Source organism: Colossoma macropomum, unplaced genomic scaffold (genome assembly GCF_904425465.1).
Source record: "Colossoma macropomum unplaced genomic scaffold, Colossoma_macropomum, whole genome shotgun sequence".
Taxonomy (NCBI): domain Eukaryota; kingdom Metazoa; phylum Chordata; class Actinopteri; order Characiformes; family Serrasalmidae; genus Colossoma; species Colossoma macropomum.
In genome coordinates, this window is record NW_023494805.1 from 18,097,763 (window position 1) to 18,114,103 (window position 16,341).

The 16,341-nt window shown below is 38.6% G+C and overlaps 1 protein-coding gene across 1 annotated transcript in view; it reads left to right on the forward strand.

The window, feature by feature from the left end:
- Positions 1-4,324: 4,324 nt before the first annotated feature.
- Positions 4,325-16,341, forward strand: part of colec12 (collectin sub-family member 12) — a 75,149-nt gene continuing 63,132 nt past the window's right edge. Inside the window, 2 exon segments of the mRNA XM_036596976.1 lie at positions 4,325-4,800; positions 13,301-13,351. Coding sequence (XP_036452869.1) covers positions 4,794-4,800; positions 13,301-13,351 — 58 coding nt within the window. The 5' untranslated portion in view covers positions 4,325-4,793.

Here is a 16,341-nt window from a genome sequence, read left to right on the forward strand (position 1 = left end):
ATAACTGTTTTTTACTTTAATGAAATAATAACTCAAGCAGAAGGAAAAGTAGATACGTTTCTCCTTTTTTGGGATTAATTTGGTCTAAAATAAAATGAAAGAGAGGTGTGAGCAACAGAAGTCCATGTGCAGTCACCAAAGTAAACACAAAACAGCATTTAGAAGCTAAATATAAAATTAAAATGGAACTGAGGAACAATAGATCCCATAAATATAGGCCTACCTGATACACTACACTGTAATCACTGTTTTCAATAATATAAAACCAATGTTGTTGCTGATACACATATAAAAATATTCTATTATGATACTAGTACTCTACAACTTCACAAGTTTCAACTTATTTCTTTCACGCAGTAAAAGAAATGAAGAAGCTGTAGTTGTGTCCAGAATGACGAACAGAACTGTAGAAGATTCTATAATGAGTGAGGAGGCTATGCAACATTGAGAATGAAGTTCTTATAAGAATAATTTTGATTTTTTTATTGCCACACGACTTGTCGGTGATAACTGTATGCGACATGTGTGCAACAAGATGTGATTCAACTCTGCTGTAGCACAATACACATAAACATTCAATATAATACATACAGTAAACAATATACAGTACAATACACAATATACAACATTTGAAATAGGAGTATAGTAATGTAATCTGTGCATTCTTACAAAAGCTGGAAATCTTACAGACTATAATTATACTACTCAGAGTTTAGTAACCTTATCACAGTAGGAAAAAGCTATTCTTGAAGCGGGTTGTCTTAGTTTTTATGGATTTGTAGTGCCTCGCAGAAAGAAGTGGTTGGAAAAGATGGTTGGCTGGATGAGAGGAATCTGTATTTGTTCTCTTCGCTCGATTCAGGATGTGCTGAATGTAAACAGAATCAACTGAAGGAAGTGATATTCCAATTATCCTTCAAGCTTTACTGACAATACCTTGCATTTTATTACGAGTCTCTGTGTTTCCATACTACACTGTAATAGATGACATGAGAACACTCTTGATAATGGATGAATAAAATTTCACCAATAGATCTCTTCTTACTTTGTATTTTTTTTTGGATACAAGGTTGTGTCTCAAAAAGAACAACCTTTGTTGAGATTTTTTGATGATATGATCAGAATTAATGCTCCACTTCAAACAAATCGCTAATGAAAAAGTTCCCAAAAATTTGAAAGACTTTACAACTGATATCAATTGTCCCAAAACCTGCACTGCAGTTTTTACATTCTGTTTCTTCCTATAATTCACAATGATCTCCACTGTTTTTAACATACTAAGCTGGAGGTCATTGTCAGTACACCACATTACTGATCTGTTCACTTCCTGCCAATAACTAATCTCATTATTATCTGTGATAAGGCCTATTACTGTATTATCGTCTATATATTTCACAATTTTAACAGATTCATTGTGAGATACCAGATTATTAGTATAGAGAGAACGGAGACAGTACACAGCCCTGTGGCACCACATTCTAAGTGACAAGCACTGTGATGTTAAATTATTGTTTTAACAGACTGTTCTCTTCTACTTAAAAAGACCGGAAACCAATGACATAAAGCTGGGTTAATGTTTAATCCATTAACTTTTGGTAAGAGCTTGGTGATATTCACAATATGAAAAGCTGAGCTGAAATCTATGAAAAGAACACATTACATAGTTCACACATTACACTCAAAATATGATAAAGCTAAGCAAACTGATATGAATCCAATACTGTAGCTGTATGTGACTTAGGATGAGTAAGGATAATAGGCTTAAATGCCTTTATAGCAACTGAAGTAAGTGCAATGGGTCCAAAAACATTCAGTGAAGTAGTTTTAGCAACTTTAGGCCCAGGGACAAATATTGATTCTTTAAAACATTGTGGCACAACACACCAGCTCTGAGAGATGTTCAATACGTCTGTAAACACTGAGGCCAGCTGAGAAGCACAATGTTTTAACACAGCAGGGCAAAGCTTATCTGGTCCAGGTGATTTCTTTGGGTTTTGAGTATTAAAAACAGATCTAACCTCAACCTCAGTAATGATAAATGGTGGTGAAAGGGGAATCACAGCTGGGCACAGTCAAAGGTGGATTCTTTTCAATCGTGCATAAAACAGATTTGTTTGATAAATCCACATTATGTCTGATATTGTGGTTTATAAATGGTCATCAGCCTCGGATAACTTAACAAAGAATGGCTCAAAATAGATAATTATAGTGTATTATTTATCATGTAAGAACTTCTTAATGTTTCCCAACATTTTAAATATTGAATAAAACACATATCTATACCTTCTGCTCCCTGGCTTAATGCTACTCTGTTTATTATTGAGTAAAATAACAAAAATTATTAACATGACAAGTGATTACAAACTTTTGAATGATAGCGTATCGGGTCATGTTTTACTAATCAAACACGTTCAATAAGTCGACCATTTCACTACAAACTATCGTCCGTGGCTTCAGCAAATTCGTTTAAATGATAAGGGTACGTTGAAATAGCGCAGTTAAGCGCTCGTTCCTTCCCTAGATTTGCAAAAAAAACTTGTACATTTTTATAAGGAAACTAAAGTTGACTTCAATTTCAACTGGCGAGTTTTATCACGCCTGCGCCGCTGTGGAGTCACGCGATGGTGGATTTGGCGCGAACGAGTGGGAGGGGCGACGGGCACGAGCCAGAACAAACCAGAACAAAGTTAATGGTGGAGAAGAGACAGCGGAGAGAAAGAGGGAAGAAACACAGAAAGAACAAAACGAAGCGCGGCCTTATTGAAGGCAACACATTGCAGAAAAGCCATTGTGCAACTTATCCTGGGCCTCAATCAGCACACGCGGCACGGCAGGATGGAGACTTCACACTCTGGCAGAGTTCAGTGTTCAGAGTGAGAGAGAGAGAGAGAGAGAGAGAGAGAGAGAGAGAGAGAGATCCAGAACTCTGCTGTAAATAAGACACTTCAGTGAACAGCACACAGCGTAGGCTGACTGGAAAAAACACAGCTGCACACGCCTTCATTTCCATTACTCTTAAAAAAGAAAATGAAAAATGTGAGGGCTGAGGAATGGTGGGTCTGGAATGAGTGAGCTAGTTATAGCACAACTGTAGTACAGTTAGAAGTTGGCCTATAGTAAATTAGTTATAGCGAATAATTGTACTTACAGTTCTGAGTTCATCAAGTGAATGTATAGCATTTACACTGTAGTCATAGTACACACTTAAAAAGATGCTTCTTGGAAAGAAGCGTTCTTTAGTAAAGGCAATTGTTCTATGTAGAACCATGAATTCTGTTTAGTAACCATTCCACGCCAAAATGGTTCTTTACATGGTGAAATGGTTCTTCAGACTGATGGGGAATGTGTTGCTTGATGATTCTATATAGAAGCTTTTTGAAAATGGCTGTGTATAGCACCAAAAAGGGTTCTGCTTTTGTTGTGATGTCATGGTTGCAACAACAGAAGAACCTTTTTTGGTGATATATAGAAGTATTTTCAAAAAGACTCTACACAGCACCATGAACAGCACATTTCCATCAATCTGAAGAGCCATTTCACCATGCAAAGAACCATTTAAGAATGAAATGTTTCTGAACTCATGGTTCTAAATAGAACACTTTCATGCAGACAGTACCATTAAAAAATTTGGAGTCACTTGTTAACTGTTTTAGTTATTTTATAAGCAATGATAACAGTGTGGATTACAAACTGTCCGTCATACATTCTTTTTTTTTTATTAAGTTATCTTGGGCCTTGAGGTTTGGTCTTCACTTCAGATATGATGAATTCTGGATATTAATTTTATTAAAACAGAATTCTCAATGTTATTCAGCTTCCTCAGTCATTTCAGAGTCTTCTCCAGCTTTTCATCACTCTGAACACACTTATATTCTTCATGTCCTAGTAATTATTGTGAAGCTGTGCATCTAAACTGCAGTGTGTCTCAACAGCATTGATGAAAACTATCCATTGTTCACAACAAAATCCCCAGCGTTTACCTCCTACAGCGTTCAGAGGACTCCAGCTGAGAGAGTGAGTGCACAACACTTCACTGTGAGAGTAAATTCAGCACTGGTTGAGTTAATACAGCACTGTTAAAGTGAGCTGAAGACTGTAGGTGTTAAAATGGGGAGGTTTTGTTGAGGGTGGTATTTGAGTTTGCCTGTAGTCTTCAGCCCCCCAGAGCTCAGCGCTGCGTTTGTCTCCTCCCCTAATTTAACTCCAGATGCTCAGCCTCCTCTCAGACACACTGAGCTCACAACGCCCCTCGCTTTTCACCTGGTTCTCCTTTAAGAACCAACAAGCAGAGAGCTTCACTCAGAGGTAAAAAAAAAAACAAGTGGTCCAACAGACACCCTGCGGACTCTAAACTTCCTACTGCCTTTTTTTCCTCACTCTGGTGCTTTGGGCTGCAGCCAGGAGAGAAGGTATCCATCCTCACTCAGCTCAGCCTACCTCAGCTCTTTACTCACCGCGGATACATTTCTATGGAGGAGAGGAAGATCTTCATACTTTAAACCTGTTTATTCACGTTGGCTGCCGGCTTTTTACGAATTCCTGCAAACGTTTGAACACGGGGACCAAGAAAAGCTCCACACGGCTCAGGTGGACTACTTGACACACTCGTGACGTTGAAACCGAAGAGAAGCGAAGAAGTTGCGAGAACTTTCTCTGCCGCTGCTTCTTGTTTGTTGTTTTTTGTTTGCGCTCGAGCGCCGTTCTTCAGCCAATAGGCTGCTGTTGCCATGAAGTTGATGTGAGCAGTGGCGCCAACCTCGATTAGCAACGGTGCAGCTTCACCATTTACCACGATGAAGGGTGAGTTTATCCACTAGTTCGCACAAAAAAAGTCTCCAGTTTTAAACGCGTGCCTATCCTGTGTTGTACTGGGTGAATATAGTGAGGTGGAGAACTCTGGGTCTCCTTTTTTTTCTCGTTGTGAGAGGAATGTCTGTCACTCCTGTGTGGACCAGCATCTGGTTCCCATTAAACCCGTGCGTGTCAGGGTCGGTTGGCCGTGTGTGCGTGTGTTTGGTCGCACTGCCAGATTTCAGACAGTTCAATACAAAAAATATCTGCACTCACACACAACTTCTCTCTGACTGACCCGGTCACGTTGTGAGCTGTTTACACGTGCTATGACTATTTTTTATAGTCCACACAGAGAAAAATAAAGCCAGGGATGTGCTGGAAGAGCAACATCTGGCCCCTTCTGGAAGAGGCCTTTATGAGTTCGTATATAGCTCTGAGCCTTTATGTTACTTTTTTACGCTGATTTATTCATAGTGGCTTCCAAAAGTAGCCATCAGTAAACTTCAAAGGGCATAAGATCATTATTATTTTTTAACTCACTTTTTTGATATTAAAACCTGTTTTGAATTTATTGTTTTTTGTATTGTCTCACACACACACACACACACACACACACACACATACACATAAATGTTTATTCGGCCTACAGCAGTAGCCCTGCCCACTCATGTTGAAGGCAGAATGCAAAGCAATCAATCAGAACAGCGGTTATTTACATATATCAGTCTTTAAGGCACAGTAACAAAAACAGCCTGTTTAATTCTGTTCCGAAAGCAATATGTTTTTGACAGAAGCCCTAAACAGGTTGACCATGTGCCAATCAACCTCAAAATCAATGTGCCAACCCCTCCCACGCACACCAGGACACAAATCTACACTTCACATTACACTCTCAGAAAAAAGGTATGAAACTGTCACTGGGGTGGCACCCTCAAGGGTACATCTCAGTACCCTTAGTCAGAGCACATAATTGTACCATAATCCAATGAAATGATATTTTCTAAGTTGTATTAACTCCACACACCCCACCTTGTCTCCAGGCTGTTTTATTGTTTTATTTCTAAAAATTAGGTTATGAATAGGTACATATATGTACTTTTCAGCTGGGAAAAACTTATTTAAGGTTCACAGTTGGACCTTAAAACCTCTGTTGTACCGTTGAGGGTACATTTACATTGTTTGTGCCTTGATGAATGAAAAATGTACCTGCAGAATACCTTCATTTCTAACAGTGTACTTCTTATCCTTGGCTTTTAAATTATATACCAAAAAATAGGTGAATGCCATTTCTACTGAATAGATATATTTTCAGTATCTCTCTGTAAAAGGTGTATAGTGACACACACACACACATATGTCTATTCAGCCTACAGCAGTACGACGCTCACTCATGTTGAAGTTCTAAGGAGTGTTTCAACCTGGGCTGCTCTTTGAATGAGACACAAAGCGAGGCAATCAATCAGAACAGAGGTCATTTACACATATCAGTCGTAAAGGCACAGTAACAAAAACAGCCTGTTTAATTCTACAGGATAAAGAGAGGCTAGAAAATGGTCATGTAAAATGAATTATTTTTAGATGTAATGTAAAATGAACTGTTTTTCCATATATAAACTCACCCAAACATCATAAGAGTCTTTAAGGTAGGAAAAAGCACTGTTGGATGGCACAGCTTTAACGCTCTGTTGTGTATACCATACATTAGGATAAACCAACTAGCAGCAAACAAAAGCTGAACATTTTTGTTAAAAACAGGTACTTTCAATGTCAGGAAGTATTTCCCTGGAATTATTCATGACCAAATTCATGTGCAAACCAGCCCCAATATGTGAATGGTTAACACATTTTATGGGGATGGTCGGCCTAATGTTAAGAAGCTAGAATTTCAAAGAATGAAGCCATGACTAGAAATAATTAGAGCTTTTAATTTAAACCAAACCGGAAATATAAAGGTTAAATAGCAACCAAGTAACGTTTTTGAATTAATAAAACATTTTTGCATTGAACAGTGGTGGACAAATTACACAGCTGTACAAGAGTGAAAGCAGAGATACCCTTCAAAAATATTACTTGTGTGAAAGTAGATGTCCTCAATTTATACTTTATGTTCAGTATATTCACATGTAGTTCAGAGGTATGTTTTTTCATGTTGAGGTCGACTCACTTATTGTCAAATGGCCTACAACTTAGAGAAGAACAATTTGTTACACATTTAATGTAGATTTAATGTAAAGACTGCATTCTAGTACCTTCCATTACAAGTTAAGAATATTTTTTTCCCTTTTTCTGGAAAGTGTTGAAGAGATATGAGGTTTTGTTCTGACAGTGACAATATGTTTTTGACAACAGCCCTAAACTTGGGCAGGCTGACCATGTGCCAACCAAAATCAATGTGCCCACCACCCCACCCACATCATGACACAAATTTGTATTTACTTCATGTTTGCTTGCTAGCATTACTTATCTTAGGCTTTCAATTCACGTATCAAAATATAGGTAATTGCCATTTCTCCTGACTAAAATGGATATATTTTCAGCATCTCTCTATAAAACATGTATAATGTATTTACTCAGGGATACGTTTTTTTCTTTAACACAGAAAAATAAAGTTATCCCCCACCTTTGCAGACTGTAATGTTCAGAACAGATGACCTGTGGAGGAAGCCTGAACCTTTACAGTATTAAAAGTACTGCAAAGCACAAAGTGGGAAAGGTCCAAATCTGAGGTCGTTTTCCTTACAGTGTTGTTGGTAGGGCTGGGCAGGATCGCAGTAAATATTGTTATCGTGATAAATTATGTCACATAAAACACTTGGTGAGTGTTGTAGAGCACTGACCAAGTGCATGTTTCACTATAAAGAGAGCAAAATTAGTCCCATTTAACTGGATTTAATGCAACACAAAAAATCATTGTGTTGACAGTTTTTGATATTCTTTTTTTCTCTGTCCCAGCTGATCAGATGTGACACTTCATGAATCATGAAAGTTTCTTGAAGTATCATAGTATCATATTTATGCCATTTTGCCCACCTCTAGGTGCTGGTGAGCTTGTGTCCACGATGAGATCATGACTCAGAGGTGTACAAAGCCATTTTGGTTGCAAACCTGCAAAAGTTTGCAAAGAAACGGTAACAGTATGCAACATGCCAGCTGCCCCTCATATAAGAATACCTTTCCTAAATGAAAATGATACTGTTAAAAATAAATGTATTTGGTTTGACATTTTGTTTTTAAGTTTGGCACAAATATCCAAGTACTTTTTGGGGTCTCTGTATATATTAGTCCAAACATACACTGTTCAGAGCCACAAGCGAGTAGCATCTGCCTTTCTCTTCCCCCCAGTGAGACACAGTGTGCTCTAAACTGTGAGGCTAGGTAAACGTTGTGTGGAGAGTGGAAAATAGTGAGTCAGGATTATATAATTAAAAGAAAACCTTCAGTGTGTTCTCAACCCTGATGTAATTTACCATGAAGGAGGGCTGGGAAGCTTCTATTTTGTTAGACTGATTAAATGCGACTTGGTCTTTGCTAAAACTGACACATGGGGCGGTGAAATGATAGCTTCAGCATATTTCCTCTGGACGGAAATGGCTAATTATAATGTATGTGTTAAGTAAAATAACACAAAATCATAATGCTTGTGTCTCCTCTCATTTTACATGAATGAGAAGGCTCTCAAGCTCTTTGGCAAAATAGTAAAAAAATGACTATTCATGTCTGACCGAAATTCCACATTGTATGTTTACATTCTTTACTGTAGCATCATTTTAGGTTTTATGAGTTGCACTATTGCATTGCCAATGATCTCTGTACTGCCGTCTAGTGGAAAATACACACAAAGCCTTAAAACTACACTTACTGCATCTCTGGGGTGTGATATCCAGATACACTATGCACTAAGTTTTTGCACCAGTTTTAGGCGCAGATGCATAGTAAAGTGCAAAATGCACTTCTCCTTCTCACACATATGCATTTTAAAGAGGGCAGCAAAAACAAGGAAAGATTGTGCCGAAAGTGGATAGAGATGTCGTAGTCCTGGACAGTATGATAATATTTATCACATCATGATAAATGCTGTCACAATATGTAACTAAGTTTTTATTATCCTGGATATCGTCAGTATTTACGTTGACCAGCTTTGTTTGTACTTGGAAGTTTTTGATATACATTTTTTAAATGTGGCACTACTGATTCCTTTTTTACCTGTTGCAACATATCAGATGTCAGAAAAAACATATGCACATATCGTGTATTGTGAAAATTGCTTGAAGTATCATCATATTATATGTTTTGCAATATCACTCACCACTAAGATTTTAGTGCAGCTGATTATATGTTGCACTTGATTTAGTAAAGTTTGAGCAACTTGTGGTGGCTGGGTTTGTGTGGATTTTCCTCCACTTTTTAAAAACCAGTTAGGGTCTTAAAAGACTTGCTGTTGAGAGACTTCCTTTAACAGATGCAGCAGAGGGAGGCCGGAGCATGTGGATCTGAGAACATGTGGTGAAAGAATGTTCGCCATCAGAATAACACTATTTGTAGTGTATGTATTTATGTGAGAAGATGCAGCGCAAAATATCCCATGTAATATTCTATTTTTTTAGCCGCAGTGAAATAACATCTGGTAAGGCACTTTGCTGGGAAATAGCTTAATTTATTAACACATTTATCTCTTCATCACTGAACTTTCATTTTCTTTTCTGGAGTATGCTGATTATCTATTATTTCACTCCATGCCTTTTAAACCCTGCACACACAAGTGAGCAGTTAGCGTCTGGGGCTACGCGCAGTTTGCATGATAAGCTGATTGGTAAATCAAACATTAAATTCAGGTACATTGTAGGTGCGCTCATATATAGCCTACATCTGGATCTACATGTCCAGAAGTATTCAGACACCCCTTCTAAGACACCTACTTCTTATTTTTACCCCACCCCTTGTTTTAGAGTGTCACCTTGGCCCTTGTAACGCAGTTGAAATTTTCCTCTACGAAATTGGACAACCCTCAAATAAAAAAGAACATTACTTCATTAACAGCCTAGTGTTGCTCTGTAGGCAACCCTGCCAGGCTGCAGTGGTAGCAGAGGAGCGGCAACCTCACTGCTGGTCTTTAGTTTAATTTAGGCCTTCAACGAGGGAAAGATGCAACAATTATTTATTATCACCCACCCCTAATCCTTTGGTGATATGAAGCTGAAGGCAGCTATTCGCCAGCTTCTTGTGCACATTTTCCCATTCCACCTTAAATGGTGATGCAGTTACATTCTGGCATTCTGTTGCACCATTTAAGGTGGAACGGGAAATTCAGGTAGCTAGCTACCAAGACATCAGGGTACTCCTAGCAATATTTTATGCTTGTCATTGAGAAAATACTTACATTGGGTACAGGGGGTTTCTTTAGTCACTTGTGCAGCCATCTTGCCGGTTTTTCTTTTTTTCTCATAACACATCCCATTTGGAGGGCCATGTAGCCCTAACACTTTGCCCTACCCCTCTATCTCAGCAAAAACAGAGGTGTAGGGCTAGATGGTAGGGGCAAGGGGTAAAATGGGATTGGGCCTTTAAAGTACAACAATTGCTGACACAGATGTTCAGTTGCGTGCACAGCTTGTGTAATCTCCAAGGGACACGCTTGAGCAGCCGCACAGGAGCCTAAGATCACCATGCCCAATGCCAAGTGTCTCCTAGAAGGGTATAAAGCCTCCCAGCATTGGGCCGTGGAACTACCTCTATGGAGCTTCTCTGGAGTGATGGGCCTCCATGCAGTACCTTGGAGATGACTTGAAGTGGAGTTTGTGATCTAGAACTCATCATTTAACATCAGTAGCTGACCTAACTAATACTCTTGTAGCTAAATGCAGTCAAATCCTCACAGCAATGTTCAAACATCTAGTTTAAAGGCTTCACAACAAAGTAGAGGCTGTTATTGCAGCAAAGGGAGCAGGGGGTGATAGCAAACTCCCTATTAATACCCTAAAATATTGTATGTGGAGGTGTCTACAAACATTTGAACATATAGTGTATCTGTACTCAACCCAGTGTACAGTTTTGTCCTTCTGATGTTCTGTGCTCATACTTGATAGTGAAATGAATTAGTTTCTTATTCTTGTACTTTCCACCAGCATTCACTGTGTTTGCTGGTAAACAGTGAAGCTGAGGAAGGAAAATACTAAGCTATGCAGTTTTATCCAAAGCATTTGTTACTGGCAGATAGGCCTACGTGGAGTAGAGGTTTCAAGCTGTGGTTGTTGGGTAAATGTTTGTTTCTGGTGAGTATACAGTTTACCTATGAGAGATGGTTTTATTTGGTCTAACACAAATTAAAGGTCAGGTAGTTCATTTTCTTTAAAACCAAGAAAAGCATCCAGCCAGACGTGCATTTACATATACTTAGCAGAAGAAAATGAAAAGGACGTTCTATGCATTGCCCGTAATTTAGTATGTGATCTCCTTCTCTAAAGAAATCGTGTCCTGAAAAGTTATAAAAGTTTGCAAATATTTCTGAGATACTCTGTTGCAGGACCCAGGGAGCTAACAGTGAGTAAGTACCCATGTGATGTGGTGATGCGGTGACAACAGAAGCGAATGCCAGACATTCACATCGCCTTGGCAAGAACTGAAGGTTAAAACCCAGGAAACTGATAAACGAATTGTATATTCTTGAAGTACTCATCTGTTCTGAGTTAGCATTCATCTGTTTCAGAGTTCTAAACTTGGAGAAAACCAACCTTTTCTTCCACACTTCACCTGGCTTAATTCACCGCTGCCTTCTTTTTGTGGTCCATTCACATAGTGCACTGGCCATGTTGACTGAATTCCTTTAAAGTGACTTCATTGTAAATAAATTATGGTTTTCGTGGGGAATGCTGCTTTAACACTATCAAACTCAAGTGGTCTTCGCTTGCACTCTACATGTTCATGTAACACCTGCAGATGTGTGGGGTACTCAAAAACAAAGTGTCAGTAACAGTCCACTTATGACATCTGTGTAATTTTATGTACCAAAAACATATATAAACAACTCTCTAATAATTAAACAGACTTTTTATCTTACTGATATTCCGTCATATGCAAAACTTTTTTTGAGTTTTAAATTACATTTAGTTGTTATGTTAACCCATCCTGCTACATAGACATTTTGTGCACATTTTAGTGCACAATTTCAGTTTATTTGCTGAGTTTAAAATATTGGAAACAAAATAAAACATAAAATTGTGCCATAACTTTTGTATAGGCCTCAATTTATGTTGTATTTTTCCAATATGTAAACAGTCATTGTGTATTAAATGTGCAGAAGTGTAGGAGACTTTATTTAATGTAGAAAATCATCATAACTTCTGATAAGAGGCACCCAAACTTTTGTGTCCAACTATATGTAAATGACCTCTGGCTGCTCTGTATTGTGCCTCAATTAAAAAGCAGTCCAAGCTGAAACACTCCTTGTAACTTCCTTAAAACACTCCTTACATTTGCACTGTATCATTGTGAACTGTATTGATTGGGGAGTGAACGTACACCATAATACCAGCATTTACATGCTACATACAAAAAACTCTTTTATTTCAGAAACGTGAGGGAAAAATTGTTTTTCATCACATGGGCCCTTGAAGAAACAAAAAAAAGCAGAATCATTGTCCTGCTGAGGATCGTGGTCAGTTCATGTGGGATCTCTCAGCACGTGGGCAGCACTACTACACGTTTTTAAGCAATCTTTTATTTTTAAGGCCAAAGTTTGTATTTTATGGTTTAACTAAATGAAAAAGCTTGACCCCCTACTCACGCCCACTTTGTTTGTTTTGTTCATCTCATAAGATTAAAAGCACTGTCTGTACTGGGCTCTGTGTGTACGTTTGTGTAGTGAATGTGTGAGTTTGTTTGAACGTGGAAAGGGGCTGCATTAGGCTTGGGGTCACTCTCTGCAAGTCTTTTCACCAGACTCTTCCACCACCCACCTGCAGGTCTGATCCAGCAGTGACACATAAAACCACCTGGAGTCAACCCTATGTATGTGGCACTGGATTGGCTGTTTTGAAGGACTCTATACTCAACTTTAAAGTCAGAGCAGGAAATGAGGATGGTGTCATTTTGTTAACCTGAGAATTGATTTTCTAGCTGGTGTTGTTTCAATAGTCAGGTTCACAACAGGAGACCACAGGCTTAAGCAAAGTATTTGAGACCATGGAATAATAACACTGTTATTAGTCAGCCAACACTGGCAGTTTTCACTTGAGAACAAGCCAGACAAGTCCTGTTTATTTTATTATTGGTTTGCTGAAATGAGACTTCAGTTTGACGATTTGGGCTTTGGACATTTCCAAGCCCATTTTGTTTGCATTGGATACACATTCTCTTTCACATTATTTCAGGTACCTTTTATTGTTGACAAGATTTTTGTTTCATACTAGTGTTGAATTCACTCGATCATGGTGCTTTTAGTTCCATATGAACGCCTTGCAGTGGAGTTGGAACAGCTGTCTAACATTATTGTCATTCTATCTTTCGGCAGACGACTTCAATGATGAAGAGGAAGTGCAATCCTTTGGCTACAAGAGGTTCGGTGAGTAGCTCACAATTCCTGACCACCCAGTAGCAGCATACACTGTTTGGCTGTGAGCATTTGGCACCATGAGGTGTCTCTTCCGTTTGGATTCCCTCACAAATGGACAAACCGTGTACAAGCCCTGATTATGTTTTGTTTTCTCTTTGGTGTTGTGGAGGTATTTGAAAGGTAGGTTAGGCTGTATGGCTAAAGCAGATGATTGTAATGAACGTGGGGTCATGTCCCAGCTTCTAGCATTGCTTTCTCTGTAACCATATGCTAACATCATTAGCCCATTTGAGGGGCATTGGCGTGAACAGACCTCTCTAGTTTCACCTTTTTCAGAAAGTGCTTTTTCCCACATTTTGTGGGGGTGAAGTAGAGTCATGCTTTTTTTTACGCAGGCCAAACTGTGAAAGACTTTTAGGCAGTCTTTTAAAGTTTATCTTTAGATTTGTCAAGTTCCATCTCTTACCGTTAACTTTCACTAGTGCAGATGGTCTCTTTGTGGTTCTGACAACAGCTCAGGCTCCATCAAGTTTCAATGGCTCCTATAATGAAGTGCTGGAGAGACTTCTTTGCTTACACATCTTGTGAATTATTGCTTATGTTTCAAGTAACCAATGACAAAGTGGCTACTTATTAGAACATTGCAAGACTGAGGTGGGATGACTCCAGTTTTCCAGAAGTGTTACAAAACTAAAACACTGGAGATGTTTCATGTTTTAGCAAAATATGCACATCCGCTTGTTCCTTTTTCTGCCAGGTTCTCTAGTACTCAGTTACCAGAATGATGTTTGAGGCATTCAGTGTGGCAGCAAATCATGTTAAGTATGTCAGGAACAAGCTTAGGTGGTCTGAGGAGCATCAAGTTTCTGTCTGCACTTTAAAACAACATGAGGTACTGGAGACTCACCAACAGACTTATTTCAGTCATGTCTGAAGGTAAATTAATGGTCCATAGTAATTCTAGCCCTAACCAGTAGTGATTTTGGATATTATCTAAAAGCAGCTCGCACTGCTGAAGTCCAAACAGGTTGAGGAAACTTATTCGACAGGAGGAGTTTAGATGGCAGATGTGTTGTCCCCCCCCACTGCGCATACCTTTATCCACAGGACAGCCTGAAGGTTGGAGGCTCCAGACCTCAGCGTATAGTAGTTTGTATTGTGAGGAGGCCTCAGAAACACTCTAAACAAGTTAGACAGTGTAAAGTCCTTTTGTGGAGTCTGAGAGGATTTTATGGAATTCACATATGAAAATAGAATTTCCATATAAACACGGAATGACATTTTTTCCATATTATTAACTGCAATAGTTTGATGTAAACACATCTGCTTTAAACATTTTACTTACTGAAAGTCACAGTAGTGATGTACTAGGCTAGGTTAGCAAACAGTATGTCAAAACACCAGCCAACCTAAATATCAAACCGTCAGAAAAGCTGAAAAATGAATCGCTGTCAGCAAAGTTTAGGACTGAGCATACCCCAATGGGTATCATGAATCAGATGGTCAGTTGCTTACACAAGGCTCATATGTGAAATGTCAATAAAAACAGAAAGCAATGATTAGTAAATTCTGTTTGACCTGTATTGTATGATATATTTTTTGGTAAATATGTGCTAATTCCACATATGGTGCCTGTAACATACCAAAAAAGTTGGGACAGAAGCATGTTTACCAGTGTGTTACATCGGCTTTCCTTTTAACAGCACAAAACAAATATTTGGGGACTGAAGACACAAACTGGTCAAGTTTTGAACATGGTAGATTAAAATTTTAGACCTTAGCTATAACAGAAAAGACGGCATTTAAGTATAGACCATGCAAACATAACTAATTAACTACAAATATACGTTTCTAAAACGCCACTGGAAAAGATTAGAATGTAGTGTTTAAGTCTGGCAAAGAATGCTGGGTATAAGCAAATGAAACACTCTACATGTGACCTTCTCCCTAGACAGTGAAAAATGGATGAGCAATTACAGAAGAAGGGTGTTACCGCGCCCGTTTGGTAATATTTTGGTTTCCAACCAGACAAACACAGAGAACCGAAAGGCCAAAGGCAGCAATACAGACCTTGAATCCACAGTACGAGCTGCCAAGCTGTGAGTACTTCAGCAAGACAGCGGTGCCTGAGATGTATAATAATGTTAATTGTGAATGAAACAATCTAGGTTGTTAAAGACTATAATCATAATAATAATAATAATAATTATTATTATTATTATTTCTTTGAACATTGTTTTTTCCAGAATTAAGATTCACTGCTATAATTCTCCTTTGCTGTTCCACTGAGATGCAGCAGTTCACTTACATAGGCTGCAGTAAAATGATCATGTGACTGAAAGGCCCACTCACTTAGGTTTTCTTCGTAAATTAATTTTTAACACGATAATATTGTTTATCGCGATAATTTTGGAGACGATAATTGTTTGTCTAAATTTCACTCTACTCAACAATCTAATGGAAAATCTTCGTTTACATGCGCACTACAAGTAATCCGATCCAAAATGACGTGCATGCGTGGAGTACCATTTAGAGTAAACGTTACCATGACAGCGAACATCACGTAAGATCCAGTCAGAGTGAAATGAGTTTTCAGTTGGCACGCTTGTGTTTTTAAGTGCTTTAAAATTATGACTGACTCAGACAAATGAACCTCACATGTACTTATTAAGAAACGTCATGTTCTGAGACACATAAGCTGGACGCCTGTCACACCGCCATCTTTTAAAGATCAGACATAAACTCCGTCTCCTCTGCAGACCAGTTTCTGCTCCCGCCATGTTGAACATTATAAACCTTTGCTATGATGCAAACACACATGCGCAGAACGTACTTACACGTTCCGATCGGAAACGTAATTGGATACAGGCGTTTACATGGCTATTATTCTTCTGTTTAACTGATTATTTACAGGATTACCCACCTTGTTCAATCGGATAGACACTGTATTCCAAATGGCCTCAATCGGACTAGTCTATTCCAATTGAGCTATTATTTGG